Consider the following 22,271-nt stretch of genomic DNA (forward strand, 5'->3'; position numbering starts at 1 on the left):
ATTTCTCTTGTGAGGAAAGAAAGCCGCAACTGCAATGTTGCCATGGCTATGTTCTCGCACTGAGAACATAAACCATTCATACAATTCTGTCTGCGTGTGTTCGCAGCCCAGGTACGCAAGGCAGCTCTTATGACCATCAGAAGTGGAGATAAATTCAACCGCATCCAGTAACTACACAGGGGCGGAAAGACATCTTTAAAAAGATGTGTCCTGAAAAAGACATTCAACGCCAGCTGTGTATTCCTCTTTTAGAGAAGCAAACTCTTTTTAGGGAAAATAATCTCTTTTAGAAATGCTGTCAAAGCACCCAGGGGCTACACTGTTGTGCAGAGAAGGAGAAAGCCGCTAATATTCGCAGTAGATCCAACAGCATACGCTCTGTAGAGATGAAGTGAACAGTCAGTGACTACAGCTGATCACACAACTGCTCGGCTCCGAAGGAAAATTCTGAATGGACAGACGCATTTCCCTCCCTTTATACCTGTATGTCCAGGGGCGGGACATGCAAATTCTGTCTGCCAATTTCTCATTGACCTTTTCTCAAGTTCAGAGATGCGCGAGGCTCTCAAGAGAGACCCCTAGTAACGCTTTTTCGACACAATGTCGAAGTGAGCGACAGATGGGGAAATATGTATATTTTATTACTTTTTAAATAATTATCACACTAAATTAAAACATTAAACTAAACATGACTGCCCTAATTATACGTTGACTTCATGGAAATATTTTAAATAAGAATATGCATTATATGATGGCTTTAAAGAGACAGGGGCGCTAACTGCCCCCTGCTGATGCTCCTCGTGAAAGCACAAAGTTGCATGAACTTCAAGTTTGAATTGCTGTTATGGATACATCCTTTAATAGCGGAATTTACATATGCATGATTTATTGCATAATATTTTTTAACCATTTTATTTTTATTATTAAAATAATGAATCATTAATTAAAAGTAACATGTTAAATTTTCAGCCCAAGTTTTGATTGCTCTATGTGTGTGCTGTGTTGGTGTAGGTGCTGTACAGTATCAACGCTTGCATCAGGAACTTCAAGATGCTGAATCTGCCATTAGACATGGAAAACCCCACATCCAGCTACCTCATAGGCTCCTGTTTTGCTAACCCAGAAAAGGGAACTTATTTTGATGGCACTGGCTATGCAAAAGCCGGTACGGTTTGATTCAATGACAATTAGTCCTGTGAAAAGTGTTGTTTGGTGTCATATCTGTGTGATGTGTTAATGAGGTGTGAGTTTGGTGTACAGTGGCTGTGTATCGTGTTGGTAATGACGTATCTGTGGATCTGGAGTTCCGGACCGCACAGAACAGTGGTGTTCTGTTCGGCATCAGTAGCCAGAAAATGGACGGACTGGGTATTGAACTCGTCAATGGAAAGGTATGAAAGAGACATTATACATTCTGTTGTTTTTCCTTTTTCTTTTTACTTTGGCTATGTTCATACAGCAGCAGAATAAGACCTGTTTTATGTTGCTAAAATTGGATACATTCAGAACAAAGTTTGGTTAATAACAAGACACACAACTGCTTTCTTTTTTGTAATGGTGTTTCTTTCACTTCAGGCACTTTTAGCACGGTGGATCTCTAGAAAGTAAAGTTTTGTTAAACTTATATATATATATATATATATATGCAATTAAATCATATTTTCACACTTTTTGCATACTTTGGAAAATTACACCTCAATTGGAAATGACACTTTTGTCCAGTTGTCCATAGTTTTAAACATATAATAATTTGCATGTTTGTACTGGATTTTATCCTCCTGAGACCAGAGTGTGACTGCTATGTGCATTTTCCTTTTACCTTTTTCAATTGTAACTAGTAGCATCTAATAAACATGCACCTAAACAAAACAAATCTAGAGCAAATAGTTTTCCTAAAAATGTATGTCCTCATATGTGGACAGCGGGACTAAGTTGTGAAATTTTAAATAACACCAAGCTATAGAAATTCAGATTTTCTTTTTTTATATATATATAATTGTTTATTATGTTTGCAGGAGTGTTGGTTATTCATGTTTTTGAGATGTTACAGACATTACATCAGACATGATCATACATAATTCTGATTCAAAGTAATGACCAGCATCATCCAATCACTGCCAACCATGTTCAAATAAAATGATCCATTATAAATTGTGAATCTATGTATTGATGATCATGTTGAGTGATCCAAACATCATCTACAGCCTGAAACTGAACTTTTGATCAGATTTTAGGAGTGAACGCACTTAACTGCATAGAGAGATATAGGATGCTCCCTATTTAGTGAATGACTTTACCTCCAGTGTGCTGTCTGTCTGCACTGGTCTCAGAACAGTTCACAATGCAAGCCTCTGAAAGCAACATATTACAGTTTTTGGATGAACTCATTGATTCTTAATGTAACAGTGCACAGTAAATATAGGAATGCATTTAGTAATGTTAATCGATATGAATTGTATTGCACAGAAATAAAATAAAATATAACAAAATGTGTATTAAAATGAAGGGAAATGATCCACAGATGTGTTAAGTTATTTAAAATAACTAACATGTTTTTTTCTAATTATGTGGAAATGTGTTGCCAGTGTACACATATGTGGACATCATGTTTATCAGCGCTCTGATGCATATAAACAAACAGATTTTTTAAAGAGGCAAATGAAATGAATCTAGAGACAATTCTATGTTCGATGATTCAAGCAAATCAACATCATGTTGTTGTGTCACGTGACTCAGTGCGGCAGAAGTTTAATCCTTTAAATGACAGTGTAGAGTCTTGTGAACAGTATTCAGTCAGTTTTTATAAATTTCAATTATGCATTGTGTATAGCGAAGCCAAAATACATTGTCCACACATGCAGACGTGGGGTCGTACAAGGTTAAAAAAAAAAGCGTGTTTACATGAGATTTGAAATAAATGAGTTATTGTCTGCTTTTGAAGTCAAACCGTGAAGAGACATGCACACAACACATTGTTACATTGGATAAGACAGTAAGAACACCAGTAAAGGTGTTTACATGCAACAGGCAAAAATCTTCCTGAGTCGAATGGTTTGTTCTTAAGCCGTTTATGGCCTTACAATGATAAGGAAATGAAGTTTAACATGACCACACATTTTGTCAGCTTCTTAAGCATAACCATTCTAAGAATGTGCATGTGAACACACTAACTGTCACTGTGGTAACGGGTGGAATTCACGGCTATCAGAAAAGGGGCTTGACCTCAGTTATTCCTTTATACAGAAGTATTGACAGCATTCCTTTAAGTCCTTGTGTAAACAGGGCAACCTGAGAGTCGCATCTGTTAGTAAATATGATATAGCTTTTGATAATTCTAAACTAAAGTAAATTTAAAAGGAAAACGTGAATAAATGTGAAGATGTATATTTGTATCTTTGAATTAAGATGTAGATTGTACAGTATATATGTTTGTATAAATGTTTGTGTGTTTTTTTAAGCTTTTATTCCACGTTGATAATGGAGTGGGCCGATTCACAGCAGTATACGAGCCGGATCAGGAGGCAGGGCTTTGTGATGGACAGTGGCATACTGTCTCCGCCAACAAGCTGAAGCATCGCCTAGAGCTCATTGTGGATGGCAAGAAGTCTGAGGCAGCAAGTCCAGATATCCGCTCCGCTTCTGCCGACACAAACGACCCTGTGTATGTAGGAGGATACCCCGGTACGTCAATCACTTAGATTGAGAAGCCTTGTGCTGATCCACTGAAACAAATCTAATAATATATATATTGGCAGTCAAAGGTTTGGAATAATGTACAGGTTTTGCTCTTTTGGAAAGAAATTGGTACTTTAATTCACCAAAGTGGCATTCAACTGATCACAATGTATAGTCAGGACATTAATAATGTGAAAAATTACTATTACAATTTAAAAGAAATGTTCAAAAATCCTCCACATGCAGCAATGACAGCTTTGCAGATCCTTGACATTCTAGCTGTCAGTTTGTCCAGATACTCAGGTGACATTTCACCCCACACTTCCTGTAGCACTTGTCATAGATGTGGCATGTGTGATGTTGTGTATTTGTTATATTTTGTGTAATAATGACATCATTGACTTTTTGGAGGCAAACACAAGTTACAGTAGCTTGCAGTCAACCTACTTTAAATTGATACATATAAATATAAATATTATTTTCTAAATTATAATTCTCAAATAATAACCCATTTGGCAATAACACCTAATAAAGCTTCTCTCAGATCATGATATACATTTTTTCAAAATGTCTTTTTTTATAGAGCTCATGGTGTAATAACAGCAGTATTAGCTTTTTTCTAAAGCAATAAAAAAAATTACATAAAATACCACATTTATTAAAAGTATGATTTTTCACTTTCTCTTGAAAGTTTCTCTTCTTTTTTTTTTTTACACTTTTTATTAGGGCTGTCAATCAATAAAAAAATTATCAAATTATTTATATGATTTTGTGATTAATTAATCACATTTATCGCAATTAATTGCATATACCAATATTTAATGAGAGCCCTCCAAATAAAGATAATGTTACATATAATATCTAAATAAATACAAATATAATGTAATGTGCAATAAATATTATAATTCAAATAATTTACAAAATAAACATATATTGTAGCAGAAGACAAGTGAAGCATTTAAACAATACAAAAATTGTCTTTTAAAGTGAAAATTATGTTGATTTCATTTTCATATCATTTAACATAACCCTATTATTGGCTTAATCCCGTCTGCGTAATTGCTGGTCAATGTACTCATGCATCTGACAGATACTTTTAGAGCATCTCACTTTGGTTGTTGCGTCTCACTAGTTTTCTGCATCTCTACTCAAAAGCGCTGTGTTTTTAGGATGCTGTGTCAAGTTAAAAGTATTGTAAAACATTGAATAATGAATCTCCAGTCTGAACACAAGAGTGCATCATCTGTGGAAGGTTGAGCTGATGCTCTCGTTGTTTTGACGAGGCATGCTGTCTGTATAGTTGGAGTTGTGCTGAGTGCCCCCTACTGACACAGATTCACTAAAACATCAAAGTGGTACATCAGGCTTGAATTTCTCTGATGGTAAAAAAAATTATTATTACGGAATTTACATATGAGTTGGGGGCTGTGGGAGCTAATTTACTGTGAAATAGACAGTCCTACATTTATACATTGTTTAAAGGGATTTAGACGGGCAAAGAGGAGGCGAGAACCGGCTTGACGATATAAATCATATTTTAATGAAAAACTTAAACAAAAGATACAAACACACATGATGGACATGCCCGTAAATGATCTCTCTCTCTTCCGCAGTCGGGGGATTGTAGTACAGTGTACAGTGTAGTACCCCCCCAAAAAAAACACTGTACAATTTAAAAGAGAGGGAAAAGGCCAACGCAGTGAGGCAGTGAGAGAGAGAGGAGAGAATATATATATATATACAGTGGATACGGAAAGTATTCAGACCCCCTTACATTTTTCACTCTTTGTTATATTGCAGCCATTTGCTAAAATCATTTAAGTTCATTTTTTTTCCTCATTATTGTACACACAGCACCCCATATTGACAGAAAAACACAGAATTGTTGACATTTTTGCACATTTATTAAAAAAGAAAAACTGAAATATCACATGGTCCTAAGTATTCAGACCCTTTGTTCAGTATTTAGTAGAAGCACCCTTTTGATCTAATACAGCCATGAGTCTTTTTGGGAAAGATGCAACAAGTTTTTCACATCTGGATTTGGGTATCCTCTGCCATTCCTCCTTGCAGATCCTCTCCAGTTCTGTCAGGTTGGATGGTAAGCGTTGGTGGACAGCCATTTTCAGGTCTCTCCAGAGACGCTCAATTGGGTTTAAGTCAGGGCTCTGGCTGGGCCATTCAAGAACAGTCACGGAGTTGTTGTGAAGCCACTCCTTCGTTATTTTAGCGGTGTGCTTAGGGTCATTGTCTTGTTGGAAGGTGAACCTTCGGCCCAGTCTGAGGTCCAAAGCACTCTGGAGAAGGTTTTCAGTCCAGGATATCCCTGTACTTGGCCGCATTCATCTTTCCCTCGATTGCAACCAGTCGTCCTGTCCCTGCAGCTGAAAAACACCCCCACAGCATGATGCTGCCACCACCATGCTTCACTGTTGAGACTGTATTGGACAGGTGATGAGCAGTGCCTGGTTTTCTCCACACATACCGCTTAGAATTAAGGCCAAAAAGTTCTATCTTGGTCTCATCAGACCAGAGAATCTTATTTATCACCATCTTGGAGTCCTTCAGGTGTTTTTTAGCAAACTCCATGCGGGCTTTCATGTGTCTTGCACTGAGGAGAGGCTTCCGTCGGGCCACTCTGCCATAAAGCCCCGACTGGTGGATGGCTGCAGTGATGGTTGACTGACTTCAACTTTCTCCCATCTCCCGACTGCATCTCTGGAGCTCAACCACAGTGATCTTTGGGTTCTTCTTTACCTCTCTCACCAAGGCTCTTCTCCCCGATAGCTCAGTTTGGCGGACTGGCCAGCTCTAGGAAGGGTTCTGGTTGTCCCAAACGTCTTCCATTTAAGGATTATGGAGGCCACTGTGCTCTTATGAACCTTAAGGGCAGCAGAAATTTTTTTGTAACCTTGGCCAGATCTGTGCCTTGCCACAACTCTGTCTCTGATCTCTTCAGGCAGTTCTTTTGACCTCATGATTCTCATTTGCTCTGACATGCACTGTGAACTGTAAGGTCTTATATAGACAGGTGTGTGGCTTTCCTAATCAAGACCAATCAGTATAATCAAACACAGCTGGACTCAATTGAAGGTGTAGAACCATCTCAAGGATGATCAGAAGAAATGGAGTTAAATATATGAGTGTCACAGCAAAGGGTCTGAATACTTAGGACCATGTGATATTTCAGTTTTTCTTTTTTAATAAATGTGCAAAAATGTCAACAATTCTGTGTTTTTCTGTCAATATGGGGTGCTGTGTGTACAATAATGAGGAAAAAAATGAACTTAAATGATTTTAGCAAATGGCTGCAATATAACAAAGAGTGAAAAATGTAAGGGGGTCTGAATACTTTCACGTACCCACTTGTATATATATATATATATATATATATATATATATATATATATATATATATATATATATATACACTCTGATGTATATATCTATATATCCTCTGATGGCTACTTCCAGCAGGATAATGCACCATGTCACAAAGCTCGAATCATTTCAAATTGGTTTCTTGAACATGACAATGAGTTCACTGTACTAAAATGGCCCCCACAGTCACCAGATCTCAACCCAATAGAGCATCTTTGGGATGTGGTGGAACGGGAGCTTCGTGCCCTGGATGTGCATCCCACAAATCTCCATCAACTGCAAGATGCTATCCTATCAATATGGGCCAACATTTCTAAAGAATGCTTTCAGCACCTTGTTGAATCAATGCCACGTAGAATTAAGGCAGTTCTGAAGGCGAAAGGGGGTCAAACACAGTATTAGTATGGTGTTCCTAATAATCCTTTAGGTGAGTGTATATATATATATTTGATGGTCAGGACCCCCCCTATCTGAGGGTTGTCCCCCTAAAATATCATTAAAATATGTGTATTGTAAATAATATAATGATATATTCTTAAAATAATGTTTATTGTCCCCCCAACATTTTGATGAAATTTTCGCCCCTGGACATCAGTTGTCTGGTTTTATATACATGACTGAAATCCTGTTTGTGTTTGTTGCAGAGGGTCTGAAGCAGTTTGGACTGACTACAAACACAGCATTTAAAGGCTGCATGAGAAATGTGAAGATCACTAAAGCTGGGAAGGTTCTGGATGTTCAAATGAACAAAGCCCTGGAGCTCAGAGGAGTTCAACCTCTCACCTGTCCCGCTAACTAAACACACACACACACACACACACACACACACACACACACACACACACACACACACACACACACACACACACACACACACACACACACACACACACACACACACACACACACACACACACTCAATCACATCTCTAACCAAATACAAAAACAATCTCACCTGATTCATTTCCCTGGTACGCAAAGTGAATCAGTCAATGAATCAAAGATATTATTATTATGGAAAAAAATTTAAAAAAGAATTCAACATAGCAAAGAACAGAAGCTTTCAGTGAACTAACTGTATCTCTAGCTATACCACTCACAGCCAGATCACTCAACGGAAACAAACATCTAAACAAACCAAAGACTGTATGATTCAGCTTAATGAAAACCAAATCTATCAATCCTATTGATATCGTTTACAGTTAGAACCAACAAGGCTTTTACAGTCACCACAGAAGAACCATGTGAAGTTCCACAAAAACATCATATTCTCCAGTTCTTTAGAAATTCACCAATGTAGTGTGTTAAAGAACCTAGAAACCAGTGATCCAAAACATAAATATTAACTCTAGAACCCTCTACAGCCAACCATGGTTCTTATGAGTAAGAAGAAGCTTCTTTGCCGAACCATAGAAGAACCTTTATTTTAAAGTGCGAATGGCTTTGAGGAATCAGAAACAAATATAGAACACACATTCATAGTCACTAACTCAATGAACTAAAGCTACGTTCACAACGCAAGCCACCGAATGCTCAAATCTGTGAGGTTGTTCGTATGAAATTTGAAATGTGGCTCTGATCTTAAAGAGCTCCTAAACTGACCAACATGTGTAAAAAAAAAAAACCTACCCTGGCATGTACACCATAACATAATGTCATTTAATGTGATTTCATATCTTATATCAAATTGGAAGAACTTAGAACTTCTGGTCTTAAATCAGTGCATGAGAATTTGAACGTGCAAGTGTCAACAACAATTGAGACCTAGTGTATATCAATATATATTTAAATTATATTTTTGCACCTTTCTGTGTAATATTTCATATAGTGCAATTCATGAATTGATTCAAGGGTAAAATCAAGTGTGCAATCATGACAAATGTTGAGTTAGATTGAAATAAATATCACATAAATTACACCCTGAAGCCACAACAACCTTAAAATCAGATCAGATATGAATATAATAAGACATATTAATGTGCCCCAGATCGGATTTGAAAAAGTCATATTCAACTGTGGTGTAAACGCAGAAGAAAGGTGTTAAAGATGAAGTTACACTTGATTAACTGCACACCCTGATGACACTGGACAGAAGTACACTACACATTCTCTGACTGTGTTCCCTTTGAAGTCCCAGTGTGTCATTTTGGCATGGAGTGATTACATGTAGTGTGCAATGAACAGTATTTCAAAATAAAGAAATATCCTCTCTGATGCATTGGTGTTACAGTATTTTTCCTTTATACGATGTTGAAATAATCTGTAAAATTGATGAATTGGGGTCAAAAATGTTTTGTTTGTTACAAAAGGTCAGCGCCTGTACAATGAACATGATCTTTTTTTGCCTGGAAAATAAAGGCTTTTTTGGAGTTGATTTTCAAAACAAACCTTCCCTGAGAAATATTAACTGGAATAGGAAGTTTGACAACTAGCCATAGTCAGCAGAGCATGGTTTCCTGTTCAACAGATTGAAAGCAGAAGTACAAAGATGTCTTTTGTGCCCTATAGGTCTGACAGATGAGTTCATGATAGATACTTACTGTACATCTTTGCCATTCAGGAAGGTCATTCAATGTTGCTCAACAATAAAAACTAAAGAGAGAAGGCTTGTTTTATCATCACCACAGTCGGCTGTACACATGCCGTAGACGTTCACTCAAGAGGAGCAGTCATGGTCATCAGAAGTGTACTGCACAGAGCCACTCATGTAGGAATCACACTACTGAGGGACCGACAGAAGAGATGCTCTCGAATCTGGAGAATGATTCACCACTGCTCAGCTTTAGTTTACAGAGAACACTCGCATGACTTTGACACTGTGAGGTATGAACATTTCATTTTCTTTATATTACTTCATATTAGGGTGTTTCTTCAACTTCAGTGAATATTGAGCACAGCAGAGGAATGCTTCATTTGTCACATATATTTTTTAAGTAAATGCTATACATGTACATGTATTTATATATAGAATGAACTAATAACAGTCTAAAACAGCAATACTGCAGCAGGACAAGGTTGAGTGAATGGACAACCCAGAGTTGCTCTTCCAGAGCTCAGGTGACAGACTCACTGAAGAACGTTTCTCCAGAATGAACTCAAACTGATAGAAAGTTAACAAAGATAAAAGTGGAGCTCTTATTTTGAGCCATTAAATCAAGTCAAGTTGTTGAAATGAGTGGCATGTGTTCACTTGATATGGTGCTCATTGTGAAACACTTGTGAAATATCACCCATTGTCCTGTCATGTGTTTGTAGGATGGAGCAGGTGTTGTTGCCTCCAGTGGGAGATGGCAGTGTGAGGGTGCACATGCTGGCAGCACCCATCAATCCTGCAGACATCAACATGATCCAGGGTGAAATTATAACAGATGATGCACTGGCTTTTCATATTCTTCCACAGTCCAGTGCTACTTAAAAAAAAAATAGTTCACCCAAAATCGAAAAGTCTTTCATTTACTAAACCTTTCTGACTTTCTTTCTTCCAAGTGTAAATGGTCCTGTTTGACTCGCTCCGAGTGGGATTCGAACCTGGCATGGGCACGCTAACAAGGAGGCTAAAGGCTACAGCCCGTAGGATCAGTTGCTTAGCATTAGTCGCTAGTGCAAACCCAGCATGGGCGTGCTAACAAGGAGGCTAAACGCTACAGCCCTTAGCATCAGTTGCTAGTGCAAACCTGGCATGGGCACACTAACAAGGATGCTAAAGGCTACAGCCCGTAGGATCAGTTGCTTAGCATTAGTCGCTAGTGCAAACCCAGCATGGGCGTGCTAACAAGGAGGCTAAACGCTACAGCCCTTAGCATCAGTTGCTAGTGCAAACCCAGCATGGGCACACTAACAAGGATGCTAAAGGCTACAGCCTGTAGCATCAGTCGCTAGTGCAAACCATTCATGGACACACTAACAAGAAGGCTAAAGGCTATAGCCCTTAGAATCAGTCCCTAGTGCAAACCCAGCATGGGCGCGCTAACAAGGAGACTAAAGGTTACAGCCCGTAGCATCAGTTGCTTAGCATTAGTTGCTAGTGCAAACCCAGCATGGATGTGTTAACAAGGAGGCTAAAGGTTACAGCCCGTAGCATCAGTTGCTTAGCATTAGTCGCTAGTGCAAACCCAGCATGGATGTGTTAACAAGGAGGCTAAAGGTTACAGCCCGTAGCATCAGTTGCTTAGCATTAGTTGCTAGTGCAAACCCAGCATGGATGTGTTAACAAGGAGGCTATAGGCTACAGCCAGTAGCATCAGTTGCTTAGCATTAGTCGCTAGTGCAAACCCAGCATGGGCGTGCTAACAAGGAAGCTAAAGGCTACAGCCTGTAGCATCAGTTGCTTAGCATTAGTCGCTAGTGCAGACCCAGCATGGGCGTGCTAACAAGGAGGCTAAAGGTTACAGCCCGTAGCATCAGTTGCTTAGCATTAGTTGCTAGTGCAAACCCAGCATGGATGTGTTAACAAGGAGGCTAAAGGCTACAGCCAGTAGCATCAGTTGCTTAGCATTAGTCGCTAGTGCAAACCCAGCATGGGCGTGCTAACAAGGAAGCTAAAGGCTACAGCCTGTAGCATCAGTTGCTTAGCATTAGTCGCTAGTGCAGACCCAGCATGGGCGTGCTAACAAGGAGGCTAAAGGCTACAGCCCGTACCATCAGTTACTTAGCATCAGTCGCTAGTGAAAACCCTGCATGGGCGCACTAACAAGAAGGTTAAAGGCTACAGCCCTTAGCATCAGTCGCTAGTGCAAACCCAGCATGGGCGTGCTAACAAGGAGGCTAAAGGCTACAGCCCGTACCATCAGTTACTTAGCATCAGTCGCTAGTGAAAACCCTGCATGGGCGCACTAACAAGAAGGTTAAAGGCTACAGCCCTTAGCATCAGTCGCTAGTGCAAACCCAGCATGGGCGTGCTAACAAGGAAGCTAAAGGCTACAGCCCGTAGCAACAGTTGCTTAGCATTAGTTGTTAGTGCATTCCCAGCATGGGCGTGCTAACAAGGAGGCTAAAGGCTACAGCCAGTAGCATCAGTTGCTTAGCATCAGTCGCTAGTGCAAACCCTGCATGGGCGCACTAACAAGAAGGTTAAAGGCTACAGCCCTTAGCATCAGTCGCTAGTGCAAACCCAGCATGGGCGTGCTAACAAGGAGGCTAAAGGCTACAGCCCGTACCATCAGTTACTTAGCATCAGTCGCTAGTGAAAACCCTGCATGGGCGCACTAACAAGAAGGTTAATGGCTACAGCCCTTAGTATCAGTCGCTAGTGCAAACCCAGCATGGGCGTGCTAACAAGGAAGCTAAAGGCTACAGCCCGTAGCAACAGTTGCTTAGCATTAGTTGTTAGTGCATTCCCAGCATGGGCGTGCTAACAAGGAGGCTAAAGGCTACAGCCAGTAGCATCAGTTGCTTAGCATCAGTCGCTAGTGCAAATCCTGCATGGGCGCACTAACAAGGAGGCTAAAGGCTACAGCCCTTAGCATAAGTTGCTTAGCATCAGTCGCTATTGCATCTATTGAGGCCAGGGGAGTGAGTTTTACACATACCGCACAGATATCACGTACCAGCTGGTTCCTGTTACACAAGGAACACACATTTAAAACAAATATCCAAATCATTGTTTTCCATATAATACAAAGCGAATGGAAAAATGACAACAACAAAAACAACATAAAACATCATATAGTAGTCCATATGACTGGTGCACTATATTCCAAGTCTCCTAAAACCCCTAAAATAGCTTTGAGTAACAGGCCAACATTGAACGTGTTATTCACTGAGAATCTTGACTGAGAATAGGGCACAGCAGTAAAAATCCCATTCATTTCTTCCATAGACAAATTAATTTTCCACTCTAACTTATAAACCTTTAAAGACAGACCTACTGTGAGCTACGAGGTTGGTCATCAATGGTATATGTTTCTTTTGAAGCATCCGTCTGCATTATTTCAACTTCATTGTTTGAAAATCACAAATTCCTGGTGTACAACTACATTACCCATGGTGCAGCAGTGAAAGATCCACCAATCAGAGAACCATGGCCAATAAAGCCTGTGATATACTACAGGAATCGATGGCCCACTCCAATGGTGCACTCAGAATGACGCAAACGGCGTCTCAAAAGATGTTGTTTATATTGGTATATTTCCCATAAACTATATTGTTTCTATACTTGTAATCAGCAAGTAAATCAATAGTTTTATATATTACCTTCATTTTATATATGATTATTTCATTCGCAATGCTTCATGGGATTGTAGTTCATGCCCTCATGAACACAGTTAGTACACATTCTTGTCCCTTTGTCTTTTTGTCTGATTTTCAAAGACTTTTTTGCCTTAAAGCAAAGTCTGTAATGTTGTTGGTTTGTTTCATGCTTTACAACTCTTTAATGGAGGATTTGTTTGGAGAAGTCTATGGAAGAAATTAATGGGAAAAATACTTCCGGAACAAATGCAGCTGAAAAAGTGGGCGGGCACTGTTGCTCTTTATTTTGGGTGAACTATTCCTTTAAATCACTTACATTACTACAGTACATACATATACTAGAACAAACTCTGAAATTCTATTCTATTGAGTATCCTATTGTACTCTGTTTGGTTCAGTTCTGTTCTTTTTTATTCTTCTCTACATTATTCTACTCCATTCTCTATATGATTCTATATGATTCTATTTTATTGTGTTCTATTCAACCACATGCTACTGTGTTTGGTTCTATTCTGTTCTAATCTCTGCTATGCTGTTCCGCTCTATTCTTTTTTTCTACACTATTCTACTCCATTCAATTCTACTTTGTTTTCTATAATTTTGAATTCTGTTCAGTTCTATTTTACACCTGCCCCGCCCCCAACTCCATTCTGTTGAGTCCTATTCTGTCCTGTTCTACTGTTTAGTTCTATTTCTACTCTGTTCTATTCTATTCTTTTTTGTTATTATTTTCTACACTATTTTTCTCCATTATCTTAAACTATGTTTTGTATTCTAATTTATTCTATTCTATTGTGTTCTATTTTATCATGTTCTACTCTTTTCATTTGTATTATGCTCTATTCTTTTCCATTTTATTCTATTAATTATTCTTTTCAACACAATTCTACTCTATTCTATTCTACTCTGTTCTATATTCTATTGTATTCTACTCTGTTGAGTGAATGAGGCTGAATGTGGTGAATTCACTACAGTTGCTCATGTATTTACAGGTACATACCCAATCTTGTGTCCCCTCCCTGCAGTGGGCGGGAATGAGGGTGTGGCAGAGGTGATAGAGGTGGGCAGTGATGTAACAGCGCTGAGGCCTGGTGATTGGGTACTGCCCATAGATGCTTGCTTTGGTAAGGACAAGGAGAAACATGAAACAGTGTTCGTAACCAATTATATATGTCCATAATATTTGGCAACAAGATTTTCAATGAGAATAATTGTAGGACATTTCTTCATTATATCAGTTGTGAATTGGCTGGATCTTGTCAAGTGGTCAGGTGGTTGGAGGGGAGGGGTTGAAATATTAGAGGGCTATGTGATGTCAGCCTTTAAAATAATGTGCACAGAATTGTTCCGAATTAGAGCAAGAATGTATTAAAAATGTAAATAGAGTCTTTAAATAGGAAAAGGTTGTTTTTTTAACACTTTTTCTTTAGCTGTTAGTTATACATGAGTCGGATAATGGTGCAAAGTATAACCATCTATAAGATTACAAGGTAAAGACACATCTTCATCATTACATCATTTCATTATAGTGACATCATATCAAATTGTTCAATGACTAAACCAGTTTGTTTTAATACATATACAGCAAAGTTCTAATAGGTTTGTTTGTTTGTTTGTCAGGTACATGGAGGACAGGTGCAGTGTGTGAAGAGGATGATCTGATCTCTGTATCTAAAGACATCTCTTTACTGGAAGCCGCCACAGTTTTCGTGAACCCCTGCACTGCATACAGAATACTGCACGACTTTCAAACACTCACCCCTGGTAAGAATAATAATGTTTTATTTTATTTCACAGTTGCTATTTTCATTACAATATATTTTTTGCAAAGAACATTAAGCCAACAATGATCATTTTGTAACCCGCACACACACACACAAGATGAGACAGTCACAATGTATATCAAAACTGCGTTTATTTGCAGGCAAACAAAAGTACAGCACGGAAAATCCAGAGGGAGAATGGTCAGGGTAGCGTAGGGTCAAAATCCGGGGAATCAAAGAGAGTAAAGGGGGCAAATCCGGGAGAGTAGTCGAGGGGAGCGAGGGTCAAAGCCGGGGTAAACAGGATCGAGAGGGGGGTAAACTAACAAAGGGAGTAGACAGGGGTACTAGGGGAACGAGGAGCTGGCAAGCTAAGGGGGTAATCAAGAGGAGTTCAAGGGGGGATCAAAACTAGACGAGACTAGCGGGGGCAAAGACACGGGAAACTAAATACAATAACCAACAGGAGTGAGACGAACGGGTTGTGAAATATATAGGGGCGAGTGCAGGTGTAAACCATGACAGGTGATGAGACGAGTGCAGGTGAAACTAATGTGCAGGAGTGCAGATGACACGAGTGCAGGTGGTCATAATGTTCTGGGGGATTGGAAACGCGTGAGGGACTCGAGGAAGGGAGATTGCCTACGAGCATGTGAGCGAGTAGGAGCAAAGTGGGCGTGAGGGCTCGAGCGAGCAAAAAGAGCGTGAAAAGCTTGAGGGGGCGGAGCGAGGGAGTGAGGTCGAGGGAGTGTGTGTGTGCGACGAAGCGGGGATGGGGCAGAGGAGCGGGGTTCGTGACACATTTATTGCTCACGAAAACACATTTCTATTAATTGAAACAAAAACTCAGAACAAACATAATTGGAAAGACTGAAAAGAAACAAATACATTTTATTGACTCCAAAATAAAAAAGACAAAATAAATGTCAGTTTTAGTTTTTGACACATATAATATATATAACAAAAATGAAAACCTTTAAAACCCATCTACATGAAACATGAAAATGCCTGTAGATTTTGATAACTCTAGCCCTGAGAATATAATGCTGTTAAATGATCAGTTCATGAATTCACTTGGGCAGCTTTAAAATACTCAAATTGAAACTAAAATGAAAGCTAATCATACTGAAACACTGAAAGCAACCGTTACAGACTGAAAAATAAGGAAGCAAAACTAAATTGAAAATGAACTCAATTAAAAACTATAACAAGTCATCTCTTTTATTTGTAGGTTGTACTTTGATTCAGAACGGCTCTAACAGTGCAGTTGGACAGGCTGTGATTCAGATCGCTGCAGCACTGGGCCTGAAAACAATCAACATCATCAGAGACAGGTATATAACACCTTTATAAAGCTTTATAACACATGCAATATGCGGATAAATATCACAGTGTTATAAGCCGTGCATGTCTGTTCCATTTAGGACACATAATGCAATATTGTTATACACAGAAACTAATGCTCCCATAATCCCTTCATAATGTTGTTATAGTCACTAATACAGATCTATTCACATAGCTTTATAGTTAAATCCATAGTGCCATCTGATCGAATTATTATTGGGCATTTAAAACGAGCAATAAATCCATATCAAAATATATTTTATTGATATTTAAGTAATGTATATGTTTAACATGGAGTAATTATCTCAAAAACCATCTCATAGTGTCTTGTTTAAACTGATTTCTCACGTTGATTATTGTTAAATTATTAAGACCAAACTGTGCAGAGTTGATTGAGGAGATTCGGGCACTGGGAGCTGATTATGTCATCACTGAAGAGGAAGTGATGTCATCAGGGCTTTGCCAGATCTTTGAGGTGGGGATTCTGCTCTTTGGGAATGTGCCAGTACACACAACAGTAATCAATGAAACTCTCAGAGCATGAATCTCTTTTTGTTTCACAGGAAGTCCCTAAACCTAAACTGGGTTTGAATTGTGTAGGTGGCTTGAGTGGAGGACTTGTGTTGTCTAATCTTGAGTAGGTTTCATATTCTAAAAAAAATATTTCACCCAAAAATGAACATTTCTGTAATCATTTACATTACTCGAGCCGTATGACTTTTTCTTCCCCATACAATAAAAAAGTAACCAGTGACCGGGTGCTTTCTAGCTCCATAAAAGGAAAAAAGCATAAATGTGTAATTCAAGTAGTCAATGTGACTCGTGTGCTATATACTGTGGCAAGAAAAAGTATGCGAACCCTTTGAAATGATCTGCATTTATGTAACTATTTGTCTTAAAATCTGGTTTGATCTTCATATAAGTTTCATTAATGAACAAACACAATCTGTTTTAACTAATAACACACAAATTATTGTATTGTTGAAAATACAATATAGGGTGGAAAAAGTATATAAAAAGTAGGCTAATTGCATCAACAAAAGCTAATTAGAGTCAGCAGTTGGCAAACCTGGCATCCAATTAATTGGAGATTTGTGGAGGTGTGGGCTAGAGCTACTATGACTTATAAAAAGCACTCAGACATTTTAAGTTTGGAATTCACAAGAAGCATCTGCTGATGTGGACCATGCCTCACAAAAAAGATCTCAGAAGAGCTACAATTAAGAACTGTTGCTTTGCATAAAGCTGGAAAGATTATCTCAAAGTTATCTCGTAGAGCTTAGATATTCATCTGTCCACAGTTAGATAAATTGTCTCTAAATAGAGATGATTTAGAACTGTGGGTACTCTCCCTAGAAGTGGCCGTCCAGCTAAGATAACTCAAAGGGCACACAGCAGAATACTCAATGTGGTAATAAAGAACTCTAGAGTGACAGCTGAAGACTTGAAGGAATCATTGGAACTGGTTAACATCTCTGTTCATGAGTCTACTATATGGAAAACATGAAACAGGTATGGTGTCCATGGCAGGACATCACAAAGGAAGATGCTGCTTTCCAACAAAAACATTTCTGCCTGCCTGAAGTTTGCCAGAGACCACCTTGACTGAAGAAACTATGGTTGAATTGTTTGGGGAGTTCCATACGATAGCTTGTTGAAGTCACTGTGGCTGTTTTATAATGTAATAAATGACATGTGGTTTAGAATCCACAGCCAAAACACAAACTTCATGTTTGCTAGTATTCAGTGGCAGATGTCTCATGTCTGTCACAGGGCTGGCAGTTAATATTACTATTATTTGGTAACATTTTACAATAATGTTCCATTTGTTAACATGAACTAACAATGAACAAAAGTTTCACAGCATTTACATATCTTTGTTTATGTTAGTTCCAACATATAGTATTTATTTTTTAATCAAACGTAGCATTAGTTAACACTGAAATATAGCACACAAGTCGTATGGACTACTTTTATGTATGGAAAAGTGCAGCGTGAGCATTCTTCTAAACTTCTTTTGTGTTTTATGGTAGAAAGTTGTCATACAGTTTGGAAATGACCTGACGTTGAGTAAACGATGTGTTTTCATTTTCGGGTGACCTATTTCTTTGACCTTACTGTTTTATTTATCTATCCACAATTCTAAATCATTTCGACCAATGAGAGTGTGTTGATCGCTGTCCTCTTCTGCTATCAGTTATGGAGGCACAATGGTGACATATGGAGGCATGGCCAAAAGACCCCTGCAGATTCCTGCTGTGAGATTATTATGACTTTCATATACATGCTAATATTTCTGCCTTAAGAAAACAAAAATCCTAAATTTACATTTCCTCTGATGCAGAAATCCTTTATATTCCAAAATGTCACTCTAAAAGGCTTCTGGCTGACCCAGTGGAAGAGAAACCACAGGAATGGTAAACCAACAACAAAATATTGAGAGCTATTGTGCCCTACAAAGTCAAAACACAGTAACTACGCCTAAAAGAATGGCTTCATAGTTTCAGTCTCAGGACAGATCGCAGTCTAAGAGAAACGATTTCATTCATAACTCACAAAATAGCTTCTGCGTTTTGCCTTTGCAGGATTGTCATATTGCAAGTGATATAAAGCAGATATTGGCAGAGAATCCAGATTAAACATCATTATGTTGATATTACATGACGTGTTGAAAACTCTCTCCTGCAGATAAAGCTCAGCTGAAGATGATGTTAGATTCAGTGTGTGATCTCATGAGAGCGGGACATCTCTCTGCACCACAATACATCCAGACACCATTTCACCAGTACACACACGCATTACACGCTACTGTGCAGTCACACACCCGCAAACATGTACTTATCATGTAGACTGAAAAACACAGGATGGCATTCACTACGATGTTGATTTTCATATCCATTTGAAGGATCTCGATATTGATTCTGAAAATCTCAACGATTGATCTTTCACTCTGTTCTTTACTGTCAATTATTGATCAAACAAAAATTTAAACATTTCACTCCAATCACGCATTGCACGGATGCGGTTCCGGATCCATCCAACTCCACTGTCGTTAACATGCGCTCAACCCAAACGTCTGTGAGACGCTTACTGAACTGTCACTATTCTTAAAGAGACGTTTTAGCACATTGTACAAATGAATGTAATACTTGTAAATTGTGCAAGTATGCATGTAAACAATAAACTTGTAACAATATATATATATATATATATATACACACAAATTCAATTTCAAGATATCATAATTCTTTGTGAAATATATGGTACTAGAATTCTTTTTAGCTAACATGTGACCAAAATAATAAAACAATCAAATAAAATGTGTAAAATGAATATATTTGTAATGTTCCAGGTTAGATGGTCCCCTGTATAATTAACAGCATTAACTGAGTGAGAACGTCTTTCATGTGTAAGCAAAATGTTCACTGAGACCCTTGCGTGACTGCTGTGTGCATTTCCCTTTTCCCTTTTTGATTTGTATCTAATAAACTTGCAAAAACTTGCAAAAAATAAAATCTAGAGCAAATAGTTTTCCTATAAATTGATGTCCTCATATGTGGACAGCGGGACTAAGTCATGACAGTTAAAATAATATTCAATTATAGAAATTCAGATTTTCTTTTTTTATATATATATAATTGTTTATTATGATGTGCAGGAGTGTTGGTTATTCATGTTTTTGAGATGTTACAGACATTACATCAGACATGATCATACATAATTCTGATTCAAAGTAATGACCAGCATCATCCAATCACTGCCAACCATGTTCAAATAAAATGATCCATTATAAATTGTGAATCTATGTATTGATGATCATGTTGAGTGATCCAAACACCATCTGCAGCCTGAAACTGAACTTTTGATCAGATTTTAGGAGTGAACGCACTTAACTGCATAGAGAGATATAGGATGCTCCCTATTTAGTGAATGACTTTACCTCCAGTGTGCTGTCTGTCTGCACTGGTCTCAGAACAGTTCACAATGCAAGCCTCTGAAAGCAACATATTACAGTTTTTGGATGAACTCATTGATTCTTAATGTAACAGTGCACAGTAAATATAGGAATGCATTTAGTAATGTTAATCGATATGAATTGTATTGCACAGAAATAAAATAAAATATAACAAAATGTGTATTAAAATGAAGGGAAATGATCCACAGATGTGTTAAGTTATTTAAAATAACTAACATGTTTTTTTCTAATTATGTGGAAATGTGTTGCCAGTGTACACATATGTGGACATCATGTTTATCAGCGCTCTGATGCATATAAACAAACAGATTTTTTAAAGAGGCAAATGAAATGAATCTAGAGACAATTCTATCCAACCAAACAGGTTTCAATGGAAAAACATAAAGAGATTTCTAACCAGTGACAGTTTTGTTGGCTCTGTGTCCGTTGGAGTGCTTCAAGCAAATCAACATCATGTTGTTGTGTCACGTGACTCAGTGCGGCAGAAGTTTAATCCTTTAAATGACAGTGTAGAGTCTTGTGAACAGTATTCAGTCAGTTTTTATAAATTTCAATTATGCGTTGTGTATAGCGAAGCCAAAATACATTGTCCACACATGTGGACACGGGGTCGCACGAGGTTATCTCTTAAATTTACCCAATGAATTTGAATTGAATCGAATTGAGAGCTTGTGAAACTGTGTTTTTGGAAATTGGGAAATCTGTATCAATACCCAGCTTACTTCTACAATGTGTTTGTATAAACACACGAATGCTGAGCATAAACTATAAGAAAATATGCTCACACACTTTATGCTCCAAATGTGATATTTAATAAATAATCATGTAGGCTCGTTGTTGGTTAACATGTCGACACACACAGCTATTCTTCAGAACAACCTTATATCTTATAGTTCTTTTATGACATCTACACTGCAAAATAATATTCTTAATATGTAAATATTTTTTGTTTGTGTTGTTTTAAGTGTAAACATCACTAAAGTTTGTTGGATTTATATTTAAACAATACAGAATGATTTGCCAATGGGGTAAGAAAAAGAAACTTAACCCAAGATACATTCTCGGACTAGTCTTAATATCTGATGCAAATGTTCTTTATCTTGTTTTCAGGATGTGTAGATATTTTCTCCAAATAAATGTGCTTGTTTGGCATTAACACTGAGAATGCTCAACAAAATACAGTGAACAGACATGAAGAATGAAACATTTATTTACAAAAAACATTTAGTGGTTTTTCTGAAGCATGAAAACATACAACAACAGTCTTTTCCAGCCATATTCACAGTTTACAGCACAAAATAAAAGGAGGACATCAGTAGTAATAGATGTAGTAATAATAAAAAATATATAAAATCATGTAGTTGAATCTACTCATTTGAAATGACATCTACATCATTGTAAATAATAACAATAAGACACACACAGTTTAAGTGTTCAGAGTTCCCTCTACTGAAGTACTTCATGTTGTTCTGTGTCATGAGTCCTGTAAAGACCTAAAATCTCATCTATAAATGAAGTTGTACTTGAGAACAAACAGGACTCTTCACTATCATGACTTGCTCACAATGAGTAGAAACATCACACAACAGATCCTTGGAAGCAGCCAAACACTTCTTGTTTTAGACTTGAAGAATTGAAATGTTTCTTGCTACAGTATTAAGAGATCAATCCGATGTTTGAGACAGAGCAAATGAAATGTTGGTGGACATCAGCACTAGAATTATTCGAGACAATTCGGTCGTTCAATTGAGATATTAAGTAACATTTCACAACAAGGTTCTTTTAGTCATAGTAAGGCATAAATTATCATAACCGGACAATGAACTCTATATTTTTACAGCATTTATGAATCATTTATAAACTTATCTTGGTTAATGACCATTTGTAAAAATACAATTGTTCATTGTTTGGTCATGTTAGTTAATTATGCATTTTTAACTTTT

At 37.8% G+C, this 22,271-nt stretch overlaps 2 protein-coding genes across 5 annotated transcripts in view; both read left to right on the forward strand.

Annotated features, from left to right (window-relative positions):
• Positions 1-7,982, forward strand: part of lama2 (laminin, alpha 2) — a 385,152-nt gene extending 377,170 nt beyond the window's left edge. For all 4 annotated transcript variants that reach the window (XM_052095596.1, XM_052095599.1, XM_052095597.1 and 1 more), the window contains 4 exons: positions 1,012-1,165; positions 1,261-1,391; positions 3,459-3,681; positions 7,701-7,982. In XM_052095596.1, coding sequence (XP_051951556.1) covers positions 1,012-1,165; positions 1,261-1,391; positions 3,459-3,681; positions 7,701-7,855 — 663 coding nt within the window. In that variant the 3' untranslated portion in view covers positions 7,856-7,982. The remainder of the gene's footprint in view (positions 1-1,011; positions 1,166-1,260; positions 1,392-3,458; positions 3,682-7,700) is intronic.
• Positions 7,983-8,133: 151 nt separating this feature from the next.
• Positions 8,134-20,425, forward strand: LOC127621848 (enoyl-[acyl-carrier-protein] reductase, mitochondrial). Its single transcript, XM_052095614.1, has 10 exons — positions 8,134-9,879; positions 10,312-10,409; positions 14,238-14,369; positions 14,866-15,009; positions 16,240-16,342; positions 16,725-16,827; positions 16,916-16,989; positions 18,550-18,610; positions 18,697-18,769; positions 19,041-20,425. Exons 1-10 carry the CDS (start codon positions 9,728-9,730, stop codon positions 19,199-19,201), a joined length of 1,101 nt encoding a protein of 366 aa, XP_051951574.1. The 5' UTR covers positions 8,134-9,727; the 3' UTR covers positions 19,202-20,425.
• The last annotated feature ends 1,846 nt before the right edge of the window (positions 20,426-22,271 follow it).

Source organism: Xyrauchen texanus, chromosome 28 (genome assembly GCF_025860055.1).
Source record: "Xyrauchen texanus isolate HMW12.3.18 chromosome 28, RBS_HiC_50CHRs, whole genome shotgun sequence".
Lineage (NCBI taxonomy): Eukaryota > Metazoa > Chordata > Actinopteri > Cypriniformes > Catostomidae > Xyrauchen > Xyrauchen texanus.